General features: G+C 36.9%; 2 protein-coding genes across 2 annotated transcripts in view; one reads left to right on the forward strand and one right to left on the reverse strand.

Moving 5' to 3' along the window:
- Window positions 1-4,103, reverse strand: part of TCTN3 (tectonic family member 3) — a 19,898-nt gene extending 15,795 nt beyond the window's left edge. The window contains exon 1 of the mRNA XM_026065613.1: window positions 3,943-4,103. Within this exon, the coding sequence (XP_025921398.1) occupies window positions 3,943-4,103 (161 nt within the window). The remainder of the gene's footprint in view (window positions 1-3,942) is intronic.
- A 312-nt stretch (window positions 4,104-4,415) lies between these two features.
- Window positions 4,416-17,831, forward strand: part of CFAP46 (cilia and flagella associated protein 46) — an 84,500-nt gene continuing 71,084 nt past the window's right edge. Inside the window, exons 1-9 of the mRNA XM_026065614.1 lie at window positions 4,416-4,464; window positions 5,015-5,139; window positions 5,617-5,748; window positions 8,369-8,433; window positions 8,975-9,139; window positions 13,617-13,740; window positions 15,455-15,549; window positions 16,408-16,515; window positions 17,540-17,639. Of these exons, the coding sequence (XP_025921399.1) occupies window positions 4,416-4,464; window positions 5,015-5,139; window positions 5,617-5,748; window positions 8,369-8,433; window positions 8,975-9,139; window positions 13,617-13,740; window positions 15,455-15,549; window positions 16,408-16,515; window positions 17,540-17,639 (963 nt within the window). The remainder of the gene's footprint in view (window positions 4,465-5,014; window positions 5,140-5,616; window positions 5,749-8,368; window positions 8,434-8,974; window positions 9,140-13,616; window positions 13,741-15,454; window positions 15,550-16,407; window positions 16,516-17,539; window positions 17,640-17,831) is intronic.

Consider the following 17,831-nt stretch of genomic DNA (forward strand, 5'->3'; position numbering starts at 1 on the left):
TGAGCGCCGCCCCTCGGAGGCGGTGTGTCCCGGCCGCGCTGGCTGGCGCTCAGCTGGGCCCCGCGGGGCCCGGGAGCTCGTCTTCATTGTCTGCAGAACCACGGAACTCGGGTTCTTTTTTTTTCTTCTTCTTCTTTATGGAAAAGTTGGCAATGAACTGAGACCAAACACAGCTCCTGCCAGCCGGTGTCCGCGTTGCTATCGATTCACTGGACTGAGGATTTGTCTGTGGTTGTCTCGGGCGTGCAAGGCGGAGGACGCGCCCCGTGGCATGGTTACAGCCAGGGTGCTCGCGAAGATGGTTGGTTGGCTCCTGCCTTGCGCTGCCGGGCAGCTCTGGACGCCACCTCAGTCCCTTGAGGCCCTGGACCTCTCCTTAGCACCCCAGCTTCCAGCAGCGCGGCAGCAACCTGCTGCTTTGCTCTGCAAACTCACACCAGCAAAGCATGTGGACAATCCACAAAGTAAAGCGGGAGCATGGGAGAAGCGTGTAACGGTGCAGCCCTGTAAGGATAACCGCAGGCTGGTACAGCTTTGAAAATTACATCGCGTACCTAATGTATACCTCATGTTTTAAAGATGTTTCATAGGATTTTCTATGTTATTTCTCTGGTAGAATTAAATGTTTCATGATAGTTATGCAGTAGTTATTTGTTGCTTTTTTACTTTTTTAAAGTAGCACATTTAACAAGCTAATTCCAGATAAATGTAGATACTCTTAAGTTGAAGAAAAACTAGAAAGTATCCAATGTTGATGTATTCATATTGTGGCATAACGATTGCCTTAGAGCAGTTGGGTGTAACACCGAAAATCACAGATGCTGTTGTGCTTTTATTTGCATTACAGAAGTTGAGTAAGTCACTTAGTTGTCTTTTTTTCGTGATGCCTAACAGTGCATCATCTGGTCAGCAGGGCTGCCTGGAGAGAAACACATTTCATTTATGCTAGACATTTTATTACAAGCATTTCCGTATGGTGGTTCAGATAGGAGAGGACTGTTAATTTTGACATCATGAAAATTCTCACACAAATGCCAGAGCTTAAAGTTACATGGGGCTAATGCCTGGCTGAGTTTAGCTTGTAAAGTTACTTTTTTTTTTWACTGAAGATGTTTTTGGAGGTACTTTTAGGAGGTTCTTTTTCCTATAATGTTAAACTTTGAAACTCATTGCCACAGAATATCATAAATACAAAAAAACTACATAGATTCAAAGAGTGTTTAGAAAAATTTGTGGCAGAACACACATCAAAGATTTTTAAACACACAGGTAGTGTAACTGGGTCAGATGTTCAAGGCTGCTGGTCATGAGCTGTTGGAAGCTTAGGGAGTATACTGACAAAATACCACAATACACTTTCCCTGTTCTRAACTCTTCAGCTTCTGCTATTCATCTCTGTCAAAGGAAGGATAATTGGCTATAACTTTGATCTGATCTGGTACGTTCTTAAAATGTTCAATAAATATTAGATCTTCATCGGAAGCAGAGAGGGAGAAGAAACAGGGTAAGCCATCATTTTGTTGGCAAGAAGTAATGACAGCATAGACAACAGATGCACTGTGTCATCTAATATCTCTTTATCATGTCCTGTCTCCTACTCTCCCTAAAATATGTCCTTCCACTCCTCAGTAGATATACTATTCCGGTGATTTGGTTAAGAGTGCTTTGTAGGAACCTACCATAAAAATTTAAGTCCAAATAGATTGATTTAAACTCTTATCTGTTTGTGGTCAATTTGTAAACAAAAAGAATAAGATGCACTATTTAGTGTATAGATAATACTACCRCTTTGTCTAAGTAAGTCTCTCCACTGCTTAGAAATTTTGTTTCTCCCCTTTGTTGCTCTTCCTTATATGCATTCATATCTTCATGTTAGTATGCAGCCCAGGAATAAATGGAATTATGTACATGTAGTCTCCTGAGAATCATACGTGAATTCCAGGATACTTCATGAGATGGAACTGCATTTGCAGCCCAGATAGTACAGTCGGCCTTAAGCTCCCTTGAGATACTTAGTGTAGAGCAGAAAGAAAGAAGCAACAAGTGGGAAAATGCTATAGAAGACTATTTACACATTAGGCTGTTATCTCTTGTATGATACAAAAATAAAAACCAATCACTACAGAAAAGCCCTTGGAGAAGTGTTGTCTTGCAATGCATGAAATGAGATGTTTGAATTTGCAAACCAAAGAACAAAAGAGTCAGGAAGAAATTATAGTGAGAAATTACTGCATATGGAAGAAGCCAATGGTTTGTTTGAGGTCTGTGCTATTCTCTGCCAAAGTCAAGAGAAAGACTTGCATTGACGATAGGAGGACTGGAGTCGGGTGCATCATCCAGTACCTCATCTCTTCAAAGAACGTCAAGGAATTTCTATAAAAGGCATCTGGAATGTGAAATATCCTATTCTTTGATGAAGTTCCTTTTGACCTTCTATGGGTTTATGCAGGAGCCGTTTTAATTGTGCCTGCTGGGTGCTCAGGCATTGTCAGCCCACAACAGCCCAGTTTTAATTGTGTTGGGKTTTTTTTCTGCAAATGTGTGCAATTTGTACACTTGTATTCCATAGAACTAACTTGAAAGCAGACCTACAGATTTTCTACAAATTTATTATTTTGAATTTTTAGCCTTAACAGGGAAGAAAAGATAAAAACAGCTTTTTCACAGACCTGAAACTCCTGCTTGGGTAGAAAAAACACTCCCATTATTCTTTACCACGGTTTTCTGACACAAAATGATATTCCCTGTGGTCCTGACTAATCATGGGAACAGGTGGAAAAGAAACCAGGATGATTATGCCTAGAAACTTGTGTGCTTTTTGCTGACCTTTTAGGAAAATGTACATGCTTCTTAGAAGAATCTTGTTTTCAGCTCTATTTCTTCTATTTAAAACCTGGAATCCTAACACAGTTGTTACTTTCCTTTTTGTATTTTCTTAGGCATTTTACTATTACAGAATTAATAGATTTTATATTCACTATTATGTTACAACCCATGTGACCATGTAGTACCATTTGCATTACATAGTAATCAGTAATTTTTAATTAAATTTCAGGTTAATATAACCAGACTCCTGTCAGATATTTCATGAGGATGAATAAATGAAATATTCCGAGACGTTCATGCTACAATGGGGCCATTTGGGCTATTACCTACATTTCAGGAACACTTGTTATTCCTGCCTATTAACATTCATACAAGCAAGACATTTTATTCATTTTGATGGGCTCTGTGGACAGGAGTAGCTAGAATAATGGGTAGAGAACAGGAAGGAGTCTACAGCTGAATTCTTTGCAGGTCCTCATATATATAGTGCGTATGTTTGTAATGTTTCCAATGCTTCATAAAGCGAAGGATCTTCTACTGTTCTAACATAGGCTGGATGTGTGATTTATTTAGTAGCTGGGCCTCTTGCCTTAAATATTAGAACTTGTACTTACCACTTTTATCAGTTTTCACCCTCATTGCCTCTCCTAATATTCATCTTTCTTTCAACTAAGATGACTGCAAGAAACTTCTGTGGAAACTTGTCAGCAATGGTGCACTTCAAAGCAGTGTGTCCTCCTTCTCAGGGTTGGCATGCCCTGCTGCTACCGAATTTCAATTTAGTTCAAAGTACAAAGGGCTTGGACTTAAAAGCTGAATCTATATATGTAAGCATTTATATTGTCTTCATGCCTACGGTGTTTTCCATCATAGAATCTGCCATGACCATGCAGTTGTGTGGAAATTGTGATGGCCTAAATGCTTCATTTTGTATGGCTTGATGTCAGCAAGGTCAGGAAACTTCTAGTTGTTTTTTTTTTTTTTTTTGACTGCTCTATCTCTTTTCTGGACTGTTGTTCTCTGAAGGTTTTTTATTGTAGAAACATACCTGGCTGACATGCTGTGAAAAGAGTATAGAGATGACAAAACCCTGGGTTTCAAAAGGCAATTATTTACACCCGATGGCTTGGGTCCGCACTGGCAGATATGATCCAAGTGTCTTTTGGCGTTTCACTGTGCCTCAGTCCACAGCTGCAGCCCTGTGTTTCACAAGGCTTCATGCTGTACGTTTTCGGTAGCGCCGCTGATGGCGTTATCAGCAGGAGGCCGTCAATCATCGTCCCTGTGGCCGCCCGAACAGTGACCGTATCCGGTGTCGGTTTACCAACGAACGCGCACGTTGCCCGGGCGCGCGCGCGTTGTGGGAGCGTTGCCGGGATACGCGCGAGGCGCCGCGGACCGGCGGGGTAACGGCGCCCCGAGCGCGCGGGGGAGGGGGGGAGCGGGGAGCGCGGTGCGGGGGGGGGCGTCCGTCCCCGTCGCCCCGGGCCGGCGGTGCGGGCGCGTCCGCAGCCCGCTCTCTCGGCCGTTCAGCGAAGCCTCTTCCCCCCCCCCCCCCCCCCCCGCTCCGCGGGCGCGGTGTGAGCGGCATGGACTTGGCGATCGGGGAGCGCCTGCTCGCAGCGGGGGCTCGCCGAGGTAAAGCGATGTCAGACCCCCACCCTCCCCCCGAAGTACAGCTCTCTTTTAAAAAATCCAACTGCCCGAGCGTTATCTGCTTTGTTTCTAAATATACGTAAAAACGTTTTTTCTCCAAATGCTTTACATGTGCTTCCTAGCTGCAAAAAGATATAACTGCTGTGCTACAGTGTTTTTAGTTTCTTCAATTTTTTTTCTGGTTTTGAGTTTATTTCAAATCACAGCCTTAAGGATCTAATCACGAGTTGTTATATCAATGTAAAGAGTCCTTTTGACTTCAGGAAACTGTGAATCAGGCCTGAGAAATAATTAACGTTCTTATGTACTTACATTAGTGATTTAAAACTGCAAGAGACTCATTAATGCTTCATCTTACAAATATGATTAACTTTGAACAACGTTTGGCTATTTTTTCCTGAACATTCAATTCCTTTCTTTAAAAGAGAAAAAGTGTGCCGTATAGCTGACTGAAAATAATGCGATCAAACATCTTTCAGTCTACCTCGAAGCATAAATTATTTGTTACATTCTTTAGTCTTTTCTATTTCAGATGTCCAAGCTTTGAAGAATGCTTATGAGTTGATCAAATCAGCCAGTCCAGGAAAATCTGCTCTCAGTTCTTCAGAGAACTTCAGCACAGACCTATATGTTTTATGTGCTGAACAAGCATTCCAGGTAGCTTTACTTTGTAATTTAGGCAGTTTATTTGTAATAAATAAATAGATTTATGTGATTTATAGTGTAATTACAGTGGTATAAGTCATTACTTAAGGATATTGCCAGAAGTACCTGGGAAAAATATTACACTTCAGTTTTCTGCCTTTTCAGAAAAATTGTTTAAACATGCATTTTCAATTAAATCTCAACTGCTTTTTCTATACTGTAAGGGATTCTATGACTGAATAACTCAGGATTTAAATAAAGAAGCCATTTCACTATACGTTTGGAATAAAAAAGTCTAACTTTACATTTTAATAAATTGTAATAGTTTTGTACCAGATCTGATATGCAGCTTTATGCTATACTGTCTGTGTATGGATATGCTGTTACATGTTATACTGTTTGAACAGGCATGCGTTTTTAAAAACTTACAGTTCCTGCCCAATTATTTGTTGCATTTTTTAAATATTAAAATACTTTTTTTGGTCTTAGTTGGGGTGTCTGGAAATAAGCAGTGACTGTCTACAGATGTATTTTAAAGGAAGATTTCCTGTAAACCAATTTATTGGCAGAGCATACTTGTGCCAAGGCCAGTTGCACACTCCACTTTCTACTGATAACTTGGTGAGAAATTATGAAGGTTACATTATATTAAAGTCCATTTAAAAAAATATTTCTTCTTGGGTATTTATGTATTGATTTCAGCCCTTTAAAATATACAAGAGTAGGAAAAGTTAAATGAAAGTATGTTAATGGATAATTTGGGAGTAAACAAAACTATCAGCTGAACTGGACTATAYTGCAAATACTTTGGGAAAAAATACATGGAAAATTTTTCAGAAGGCTGATTGTTTCAAAGTCAACCTTTTAACTTTTTATGTCAATATATTTTCAGACCAAATTTAGCTTTTTAACTAGAAAAACAACTACAAAATATTTTATTTGAGATCACACTAAATGTTTCACAGACTCAAAGGAGTTGGAGGGCTAAAGCCCTCAGAGACCTGAGACCTGAGTGAGGTCGTCCAGTCCATTTCTCTCTTCTGTGGCAGATTTAAGAGTGCCTCCAACACTGATCAGTAGCCTTTCAATGTAGTGCTTTGGTCTGTCTTTTGCTTTTTGAAATTAGAGATTAAGCTTTCTGGTAGGAGCTCAGCAGATACTTCTGGTTCTCAAAGTGCCTATGTGCTGATTTTCAGTGATACTGTGTCCCTGTGTGAGGTAGTGGTTCTTACCTCCTGCTGGGTTTCAGATGGAGTGGGACCTGTTTTCTCTTGTCAGCAGTTCACTATTTCTGGTACAGTGGTCAGTGTGCTTGACAATTTGTCATTGATACCTGACCTGAAATGGCCTTACCAGATGTTTGTGGTGTTTGTATTTACAAATTTCCCTGACAGATATTCCTGTAGTTTCCTTGAATAATGTTTTAATTATCTTTTAAGTTAGAAACTTTTCCCTAATATCTTATCTGTACCTGTATTYGCTTTTGTCTTCTGTGAATGCATGTGAAAAAAAACTGCTTAGTGGCCCCTGTGTAACTTTGTACRTATTTGAAAACTGTTGTCTTATCCCCCGGTAGCCTTTTATTTTTCTAAATTAAAAAAACAAGACATGTTCTGTTCTTTCATGTTTTCTAAATCTCACACAATTTTGCTCTTTTCTTCTTGACTCTTGCTAATTTCTTAGATGTTAAGAACCATGCCTGCATGTGCAATCCTGACTTGGCTCTCTTGTGCTATGTGTTGTAATGTGCTTGCAAGATACACTTTGTATCATAACTTCTCATCATGTGGCACTAGAAAACTTCATTCATTTAGAGAACAAATAAATTTGTCCTTCTGTTTTCCATTCTGTGGGAATTCTTGTTAGTTGACTAGCACTCTTCTGTTCTTAGAGTCCAAGTCTGACTTTTCTGCTTTTACCTAATACCTCAAGCATCCCAGTCTTCTCTTTGTCTAGCCAATTGCCACTTGCTGCTCTGTAGCCTTTTTATGCCAGTCCCTGAGCCCAGTAAGCAGTCTCAACTCTCTTACAGTTTTTTCAGTTACTCTGTTTGGTCACACTATATAGAGCCCTTTGGCATCAGCCCCTTCTTGCCCATCCAGTTCCCCCTCTCCTTTCCCATTTCTACTGCATCTTTCTSTCAGCATTCACAAATCCCTTCCTTATGTTCCCAAATTCTAGAGTCTCCCAATTGCATTCTTCCTCACCAAGTTTTGCGTTCCCCAACTCCTTTCCCATTATCTGTCTGGGCTTTTCTAGTACTCCTCTTGTACCTTCTCTTTTCACCGTAGGCTTTTTTTCCTGTACACCCCTTTATCATCTTTGGTTCTCAGCCACCATCTCTCTCAGTCATTTACAGTCTTCTCTAATGCCCATGCTCCTTCCTATCATCRTTTCTGCTCTTAATATCCAATTCATTTTGCAAGTATCCCATCCTATCCTATTATCCAGCCTTTTAAGTTCTTCATTTCTACTTTCTTCACTTTTCCGCTGACCTACCTGATCACCCTCACACATGCCAAGTCTTTCTCTTGGTGCTGACTGGCTGTGAGAGAGAAACCATAGAGGAGGACCTCTTATCTCAGTAGAAAGAGGTTCAGTATAGCCTTTTGCAATTACAGGGAAAGGCTTGGTCAGTCCAAGCAGGAACCTGCTCACTGTATATAGAAATGTCAAGGATTTTGATAGCTAGAATCCAAGATGTCATCGAGAACATCGATGAATTGCAAAAGGCTTACAACTCGCCAAATCTGAGTGCTTTTTTCAGGGAAATGACAAAAGAATAATGCCTGACACACCATTCGCTTGCCAAATTCTTGTGAGCACGGGATGTTGGAACTTTTACAGAGAAAATAATACCTGAAGTTTTTTAACATGACAAACCAATATTTTTTTCCTGGCTTTGCTCTTAGAAATATTTGAACTTTCTTTGCTGAAAACCTAAAACCCCCCCCCCCAAACCCAAAAGTATTCGGCTTTGCATTGTTGGACAATTTCAGTCCTAATGATTAAATTTTGGCAGAAATGAAAGAAACCAAAAATATAGTCTTAAAGATTGAAATCAGGCAAACATAGTAGTAGGTAATGTCACCAGTCCTGATTATGACCACAAGTTTTATTTGAGAATGGCTTGGGGGGGGAAAAAAAAAGACATATGAGCATACTGAAATATGAAAATAATGTAGTGGTGATTTATGAAGGTGATATAAAAATTGCCTAAACAATTTTTGTTCTGCTTTAGGAAGAATTTGAAAAGTTTGTGATGTTTTTTTTGAAAGCAATAGACTTTGCAATGCATGATCCAAGGTAGGCCCTACTGATTGGATTTACTCTTTAAATCTGAGGAAATGTTACTGAGTTAAGTTTTCATAGTTGATTATGTCTCATATTTTAACTGGGTAGTTTTGGGGGGGGGTGTGTCTGATTTTGTGGATTCTCCTTCCATTTTGTTACTGCACCTCTGTAACTGCTGTGCTGCATGCAGCAATATAAGAAGAATACTGGAATAGTATTAAAGAGGCAGAATGAATCAGCATGTTTAAGCCTGGCAGACATCTRTATTTGAGTATTTCTTCTCATTTTCTATTTATGCTGTAGAGAAGCAGAGCACTGTTTTAGCTTATTTAAGTAGTTAGCTAATTACTGGATAAAGTATAATCTTAAGAATTATCTTATTGTTCTTTATTTTGGTGCTCACACCCTCAGTTCTGAGTCAGGATTAGTTATTACCTAAACACATGGGAAAAGTTCCAACTTTTGTTTCTTAGAAGTGTCTTAAAATAATTGTTTTGTAATTTTATGTTTATCAAAATTCATGAAATCCTAAATTCTTGATTCTTGTTTTCAGATATTGTTTTTTGATATATAATGCCTCAGTCCTTTACTGGGAAGCTGTGAGACCATATCTTAAGCCTGGATTCCGTTATTGCCTTATTCCCAGCCTATCGGAGATTGTTAAAGCATTAAACCAAACTGAAGAGCAAGACAGTGAATGGAGAGCAGAACTCATGATGTAAGTCTAATTCTATTTTTTTGTGGGTATTCTGCTGTCCTTTTGTACATGGGGCTGCCACCTGAGGTAGTTTTCAATAATGTATTGTTCATTGCTAGCATTTTAAATATATTTATTATAGAATTTTTAATTCATAACTTTTAAAAGATATATAAATGTGCACATAGTATAAGAGATTCTTGATTTTAATATTTACTTTGAGATTAAAATGTTAATGGCAGGGGCATTCAGGCTTTAAGTCCTATCTGAAGTATATTTTTTTCAATATTAAATTAAAGGCTGTTCCTACGAGTTTGAATAATCACTTGGCCTGATGTGTCAAAGCATAAATGAAATAGATCTTCTGTTAACTAGTCTTATTAAAAACAAGAGTCCAAAAGTTATGAGAAGAAGGAGTAACTTGCATAAACAAGTCTATTAAGATTTAAACCAACAGATTTTTGTTATTCAAGATTTAAACTTCCAAATAAGGGTGGATTCAGAAAGTATCTTTTTAGCATTATGCAAAAAACTTAAATTTAGAAGTGTAATAATCCTTAGTCATGTAGTACTAGGGAAGAGATTAGTAACCTAGAGTCTAATAAAAATGCCTTCCACGTTTCCATCCGTGTCATAGCTGAAATTTATGTCAGCCRATTTCATGTCATACATAAGAAATATCTAGGTTTTTCTGCATACCTCTTCTGTTCAGAAGCAAGTGCAGTATAATTTACACTGGATTAAATAATTAATTCTAGACATCACCTTTAGCAATTGATAGTTAATGAAGAAAATTAATGACTGAAAAGGTATATTGTAGTTATTTTCCCCGTTTCAAGGATGTTCTTATTAAGCAAGACTAAAAAGTCCTTATTGCTTGTGGAAGGTAATGGAAAATGAAACCTGATTAAATACTGTTTTAAAAGACAGATACAATTACAGAGGTTTTTAATAGACATGTTTTTTGTTACTTTCTACTGTACCTGCTGTATCTAAAGTGACTGCAGAAATTAATACTTTTTTGGTATATTACATTTAAATAAATTTTTCCATAATGAGAATAGCATGTTAACATATTATACAGCACTCTTTTGGTTAAATAATTATCAGTGTCTATTCCAAATATCCTTTTTTTTTTTTTTTTTGCGCTATGAATATTCTTAATCTGGCTTCCCTTTGTGCATGGAACAGCATGTATACAAAGATACCCACATACTTATGTTTCAGACAGCATCAGTGGGTTGTAGAATAGATAGTAGAATTTAAATATTTTTGTGTGTTAACTTGGTCACTTCTGCTAAAAAAAATGTGTGTTAAGGTGTTGTCTTTGGACAGAATGGAAGGTTTTGGCAAATAGGTTTGGAAACTAATTTTCTAAGTGTGGGATCCTGGTTAAGGTCCTGGTACTTAACCTTTAACTCTTGAAAATGTGAGAGCTTTTGAGAGTGGAGGTTGATGAAACTGCTTGAGTTGCCAATTCTGGGTTATAACAAAGCATATATATATATATTCTCAATGAAAGGGCTTTGATTATTCTCCCATCTTAGTACAATATAGCTGATAGCTGTTGAGGGCAATGTGTCATTTTTTTATAGAGTGGCTTATGTATTTTTAAGGCTGTTACTGATTTTTTTTGAGGGTGATCTGTGTAAGTCATGTTTGTGTGCAGATTATTTTATGAACTCATTTTAATAAATATAAATAAATTACTTAAGTGATTGATTTATTGACTTAGCTTAGAAGTGAAGCTTATAGTGAAGCTACGCTATGGAAATCCAGATCAATGGTAAATAAGATGTATAATGACATATACTAGCATAATCTGCTCAATATCTGTGGTGGCTGTTCACTAAGAAGAATTGTATTATTATAAATTCAGACAAAAAGAATATGGTAAAATGTTAAATTTGTTTAAATATAGCTGTAAGTTTACAAATTTGATATCTGCAGTTAGACCTTCTGGCAAGGCTTTACTTGTTTTTGTATATTAAACTTTTCAAATGCAAATTTAAAGAACAAATTTTACAGTATCTAAACTAATATTATCTTCCTTGATTGCAGTACATATTTTACTGAGATATACATTATAAGAACAAGAGCTACCTGGTAGATAATCTGAAGTACTTGCTAATAAGAACTGATGGTTCTGGGTTGAGCAGCCCATGTAGGCTGAGATATTGATAGGTCTGTGATCACTAAGAAAAAGCAGTGTCAGAAAAAAATCTGGTCAAAACGCAAACGATTTATTGTATTTGCCATACCTAATTTCAGTGAAAGAAATCACAAATCATGTCCAAAACCTCAAAAAATAATTGCGAGAAAAGCACTGGGAGCAAAAAAATATTGGTTGAACAGACAGTTGGTAATTTGAATGTTCTGAGACCTAGATTGCACAACAGAATTGAAACAAGGGCAATGATGTCTGTTTTCACAAGCTTTTCCAAAAATATGAGAAATGTTCAGTACCTAGGTGCTACGTTGCTTCCAAAAAAACCTGACAGATGCTTTATACTCTAGATAAACAGTTTATATCTTAGGATCACAGGACAATTCAGGCGGCAAGGGACCTCAGAAGATTGCTAATCTGACCTCCTGCTCAAAGCCAGGTGGGGCTCAGCTGTGGGGTCAGGTTCAGGACTTTATCCAGTCAGGTCTCGAAGCCACCAAGAATGGAGACTGCACAACCTTTTTGAGCTCCACTGCTCAACTGTCCTCATGGGGAGAAAGTTTTTACTTATATCCAGTGTGAACCTTTCCTGTTCAATTTATGCCTGTTTCCTACTGCCGTGCACCGCAGTAAAGAACCTGGTTACATCTTCTTGATAACCTCCCTGTAGGTACTGGGGGACTGCTGTCAGGTCTGCTCGAAGCCACCTCTTTCCAGGATGAACCAGCCCTGTTCCCTCAGCCCCTCCTCACAGGGCAAGCGCTCCAACCCCCGGAGCGTCTTGGTGTCCCTCCACTGAGCTCGCTGCGGTTTGTCCATGTCTCGCCGGTACTGGGAGGCCCAGAACTGGGTGCAGGAGCCTGGATGTGGTCTAAGGGGTGCTGAGGAGAGGGTGGTAACCACTCCCCTCGATCTACTGCCCGTGCTCCTGTTAGTGCTGCCCGGGATGCTGTTGGCCTTCCTTGCTGCCAGGGCAGGCTGCTGGCTGGTGTTCGGCTTGCTGTCCAGCAGGACCCCCAGCTCTGTTTCAGCAGAGCTGCTCTGCTGCTCCTTGAACCCTTTTACTGAGCACAGAGCACTGGGAGATCTTTTTGGTGAAAACTGATACAAAGAAGGCATTGAGTCTCAGCTTAGATTTTCTAATTTACTGACTATAATGAAAACAAAAAAAATATAAAGCAGCTCTCTGTCTGTACTATTACACACATTTGCATTACTACTAATTATTATCAATGGTGTATTACCATTCTTATATTTTCTGAATAAGGTCAGAGTGTAAACCTTGAGATCTCTATAGAACTGAACTGAGAGAAGCAGTTTTAGGAGCAAAATGAAGAATGTCCACCTAATTTTTTAAGACCAGAATCAGAGGTTTTTGGGCGTGTCATTCTACAGACAGTTTCCAATTCCTGATAACGCTTCTGCCTCAGTTTTTCCCTTTCTCTTTGTGAAATTTTCTATTTGATTAGTCTATGACATCTTTTCCATTGGTACGTAGCATTTCTTATATTTTCTTTCTAAAGCTGAAAGTGGAGGGAAATCAAGAATTAAATAACAAAACATTCCAAAGGATATGCTAAAGTCTATGTAACATATTGTGCATATAGTTTTTCATACCAAAACATACTTTTTCAGCAGTATTAATGAGAACTAGTAAGTGCATAATGTATTTGTATTGTGAGACAAATGGTAGCATGTACTTTTCTATTTCTTATGTTTGTATTTATTTTATGGAATCTGTTTTTTTTATGGAATCATTATTATTAATGGAATCACAGGGTCTTTTCCAATGAAATCAGATGAAGTATTGAAAATCCATTAGGTATGCTGCAGTTTCCAGTGTGAATATTTTTCTTTCACTTGGTGGCTTTGAAGTACTAACCTTTACAATAGTTGAATCTTAGAATGCAGTTCACTGAAATGTCTTTCTCTTATGACTTCAAATTATTAATTGTTTTAATTCTGAAGAGTGTTCACAAAAATCTCCTTTTCCAAGATGTTTTTTGACACACTGCTTGAGCAGAGGGGTTGGACTAGATGACCTCCAGAGGTCACTTCCAACCTCAACCGTTCTGTGATTCTGTGATCCTGTGTAATTAGTGGACACTAATAGCCATATAGTCTTCTGGAAGAAGCAAAAGCATAGAAGTTAGAGGATATCTCTGTTTTGGGAGTCAGTGCATTATACTAGTAATCACTTGTATAGCATTGAATTTAGGCGTGGAATCTTGAATATATAGAATCTCTTTATAAAATATGAATGAGAACTTTTTTTAGGTAACATGAAAGCATTAGTAAATATTTAATACAAATATTTTATTTGATCTGCAGAAATTTACTTGAGTGCTTCCTTGATGCTTCAAAAATGAAAGAAGCAGAAGAATTTTCATCTACTGCAGCAATCTTTATTAAAGAAAATGCTCCAGATAAATACTCGCAAATATTTTCTCTAATGGTAATGCTGTAAAATATATATATATATAAAAATTATCCTAAAGACAGGAGCTTTGCTACATTTGAGAAGATCATTATAATTATTACATATTTTGATTCCTCTATTCAAATGCTGTAACTACCAAATGATACAGTAGATATGTTTATATTTGTACAGCTTTTATACTTTTGATACTGTAAGCTAAAGAGCTCCCAACTGCAGTGTGAGAGTGCTCCATGTTATTTATACTACTACAGCGTATTATTATAGGAATGGCTATTGATATCCCTAAAAATAATTCTGTTTAGGTATAGTTAGCACAGTAGGTGTAACAGATGCAACTTTCCTGACTTATGCCATTGGAAATATAAATGCCAGGCTTTATTTAGCTTCTGTTGCCTTTTCTCATGTGAAAAAATACTCAAATGGCCCAGCTTGATCTCTGTGAAGAGTTCTGGGAATCAGAGCATGGGATATTAATTCACATYTCTTGCAAGCCCTTAATTTGGCGAATAAGAGGGTGAGGATGAACATGACAAGCAGAAATAGGTGAATCCATAGTGTTAGATAAGATTTGGGAATTACATGCAGTCATGTTCTTTTTCCTTCCCTGCTTCACTATCTGTTGTCATATTTCTCTACATTTCCAATTATTATATATCAAAAGAGTATGTTTCAAATATGTGTTCTCTAACATTTGAATTAAGAGAACCAATGTAGGGCCTTCCAGAGGTGCAATAATAATGAAGYGATAACATTTAGGCAAAGTCCAAATGACTTTTGTATTAGTTATAAGCACTGTTGAACTAAACTACCTAACAATGGCCTTAAACAGAAAAATAAGGTACTTCTAAAATTGCACCTGGGCTATGTATCTCAGCAAGGCTACAGAAGTATGATCTACCCTGTTGAGTGTTTTAGTAGCAGCATACTTAAGTTGTACAATAACTTATTGTTCCATTGCAGTTTAAGTAACATTATGTTGGAAAAAAAGTASTTTGTAGAGAATACACAGAGAAGAGTCTAAGGGGAAGAATGTTTGGGGAAGGATAAGGGAGAGGAAGAAGGGAAATCATTCAGGGAATGGACATATCTAAAAAATTTAAATAATATTTGGGATATATGGATTCTCAGCCTTCCTCACAGTCTAGATGCAGTAAAAAACAAAACAATTGACTAGACTAGCCTTACAGGAAAAGCCTGAAGAGGGGCAATCGTATTGCCATCTTTGTTAGATTGTGGAAGGTGATTATTATGGCAGTCAGTGCAAATCAGAATAAAAGATGATCATGCATGTGTTTAATATGTAACTGTACAGTTAAATTGATGTAACAACTGTTTATTATAATTATTTATATTTTTGTTATATTTATAATTACAGCTACATTTGAATAGGGTTTATTTCCTGCACCTTGATGAGATGATTTCAGAATGCGTGCTATCATAAAATATTATTAAAGGTGCATTAGTTAGAATTTTAACTCAGATGTTAGTTCCACACTGAGATTTCTGTTAATACTTCTGATCCTCAGCATGTGAAAACTAGTATAGCTCAATTAGGTGGTGTTCTTTGTGGGATATATGCAGAATAGCATAGGCTATCATAGTAGTTTCAGTGTTCTTAAAGTCCATGAAAAAGTCTACAGTCAGCATACCTGCTTTATTTTATCCCTGTTGAGTGCCTGTCCTTTGCCAGTTTATTTAGTCAAATAATAATTTAATTATTATTTTATAGGTATATCACCAACTGATGGATATTTCCCAGATAGAGAAGGAAATAGAAAATTCCATCCATTTGTCAATTATTTATAAAATGCAGATGATAAAAATGTAAGTATTAAAATCTGTCTTTCTACTTGTATTTTGGTGCTTGATGCTATAGATGTAGGGTTGGGTTTCTGGTCTTTCTTATTTCAGTAGAAAAATCCACTACAAAGATTGTTATCTAAAGGAAACCTAGAATGACAGTTTGAGCAGTGACTCTCAATCTGGTGCAGAAAACAGCCTCAGTTAAAAGATGAAATAGTTCTTTGGGAATATGTGCAATAGGGTGTAAATTGTACCGAGATTCTAGACTAAAAGAATTTAAAGGAGACTGAAACACTGTGGTGTCCATGAAATTACAGTTCAGTACACAAGTCATGCATAAGAGAGTGAAGATGAAGTGGGGAAATCACACCTAAAGTATACTGAATGAGCCACAAGGATGTGAAGCATGATCTTTTTTAAAAATTATAAACTTTAAAGGCATGAAGTAATTATGCAAATTAGACTTCATAACAAAATTCTTGATTTTTTTCAGAGTCTCAACACTCCCCTTTCTAAACCACTAATTCTGTTTTTGTAAAAGTGAAATCATTTATGTTGATATTAGAGGAAAGGAGTTCAGCACACCATTTTTCCTTGCTTTTATATAAAAATTTACCACATGAAATATTAATTTCTCATTCTGGAGTGTCCTTGCTTGATATCTCACCATCACYGAGTGACTTATTCAGAATACTTAAGTAGGTATTGCTGACATGATTTTTTTTAATTTGATATTTTATAATGCAGATATCCCACTTAAATAGACTAAGAACTATCCATTATAAAGTTATGACTTTGCATCAAAAATCTGAAATACTGYATTTAAAATATGAAATATTGTCTTGTGAAAAATTATTATCAATAGCTATTATATTGCAGGCAGTGGCACACAAATGACTTTCCAAGTGACACCACCACAAATCTGGATTCTGTATATGAACTTATGAAACAATATGATGTACCTCCAGCATCTGTTCTCAGTAAAAAGTGAGTTTCACTTGTCACAGTCCCCTGAAAGTTGAATTTGAACCTGCTTCTGCTCCTGTTGAAGTCATTGACAAAATTTCTGCTGAATTTGAAGAAAGTGGACTCATTAAAGTAGTTTGTATTGCATTAATGCTTAGGTTATATATAAAATGACGAAGGTCCTATTAGGCTAGATTAAAGAACCCCAGATTAAATATCTTGTTCCATATAACTGTTTGTATAACACGATTAAATCTTTAATTAATCTTTACTTGTTGATAAAATGAGATTTTAAAGAGTCTTAGATTTTAGCTGGACAAGTGTCTTTTAGAACTTAGTTCATTTTTAGCTCTTTTTTGAGCCCTTCCCAATTCTTCAGCATAATTTTGGGATACAGGAAAAACTGAACTCTTTATTCCACTAGTTACATCAAAACTGTTTCATATGGAAGTAATACTACATTTTTACCCAAGATCAGTCTTCTCTGACTGTATCCAGGTATCTCATTACTTCTCTTAGTCCAGACAATACACTATGTTTATTTGGTTATTTACTGAGATTCTTAACATTTAGAACCTAGTCTCCTGCTCTGTGTGTGTTATATGCTCTTAGTTACTGAACAGTTGAGCATTGTACATTACTGTATTAAGATGTGTGTCAGTTGATGGTGTTGTATTTACAGAATTATCAGCAATTTAACTCTCATTTGCTATTTCACTGTCTTTGTGCTGAATGCATTTCATTCTTTATTTTGTTTTTTGTTCTTTAGAAACAATCTTTGCAAGACTGTGTTAAAGTCTACTAATTATTTTCCAAAAGCAGCTGATTTTTTGTAATTGTCATTTAGCCATCTTTAATGTTTTTACTGTGAGCCTTATTGATTGTGAGCATTGCGAGTATTAAATCACATGCCCTCTGATATTCAGATGACTTCATGGGTCCCAAATATATTGCACTGATAAAGTTACTTTCATATAGTGTTTTTCTAATTCTGTCAAAGAGCAATATCAGATTCATTTGAAGTGACATTTTTCTATTTTTGAAGGATTCCTTTGGTTCTGRAATTGGCTCGATTTTCTGTGAAAGCAAACTGCATCAAGCTTGCTTATGATTGTATACTGGATTTGAAGAGAGCTGGGATTACTGTAAGTATCAATATTAGTGTTGATTTTTTTCCATCATAATTATGCTTTAGTACTGATGGTTCTGGGATCTACTGTCCATCTCTATAATGCTGATTGATTAATAATGGTTACTTGCATAAGTGAGCTATTTGTAAACTTGAGAAAAGATGGTCAGAGAGTGGAGTATAAGCAGAGCAAAATAATTAGCAGTAA

Source organism: Apteryx rowi, unplaced genomic scaffold, assembly GCF_003343035.1.
Source record: "Apteryx rowi isolate R43461 unplaced genomic scaffold, aptRow1 scaffold_23, whole genome shotgun sequence".
Lineage (NCBI taxonomy): Eukaryota > Metazoa > Chordata > Aves > Apterygiformes > Apterygidae > Apteryx > Apteryx rowi.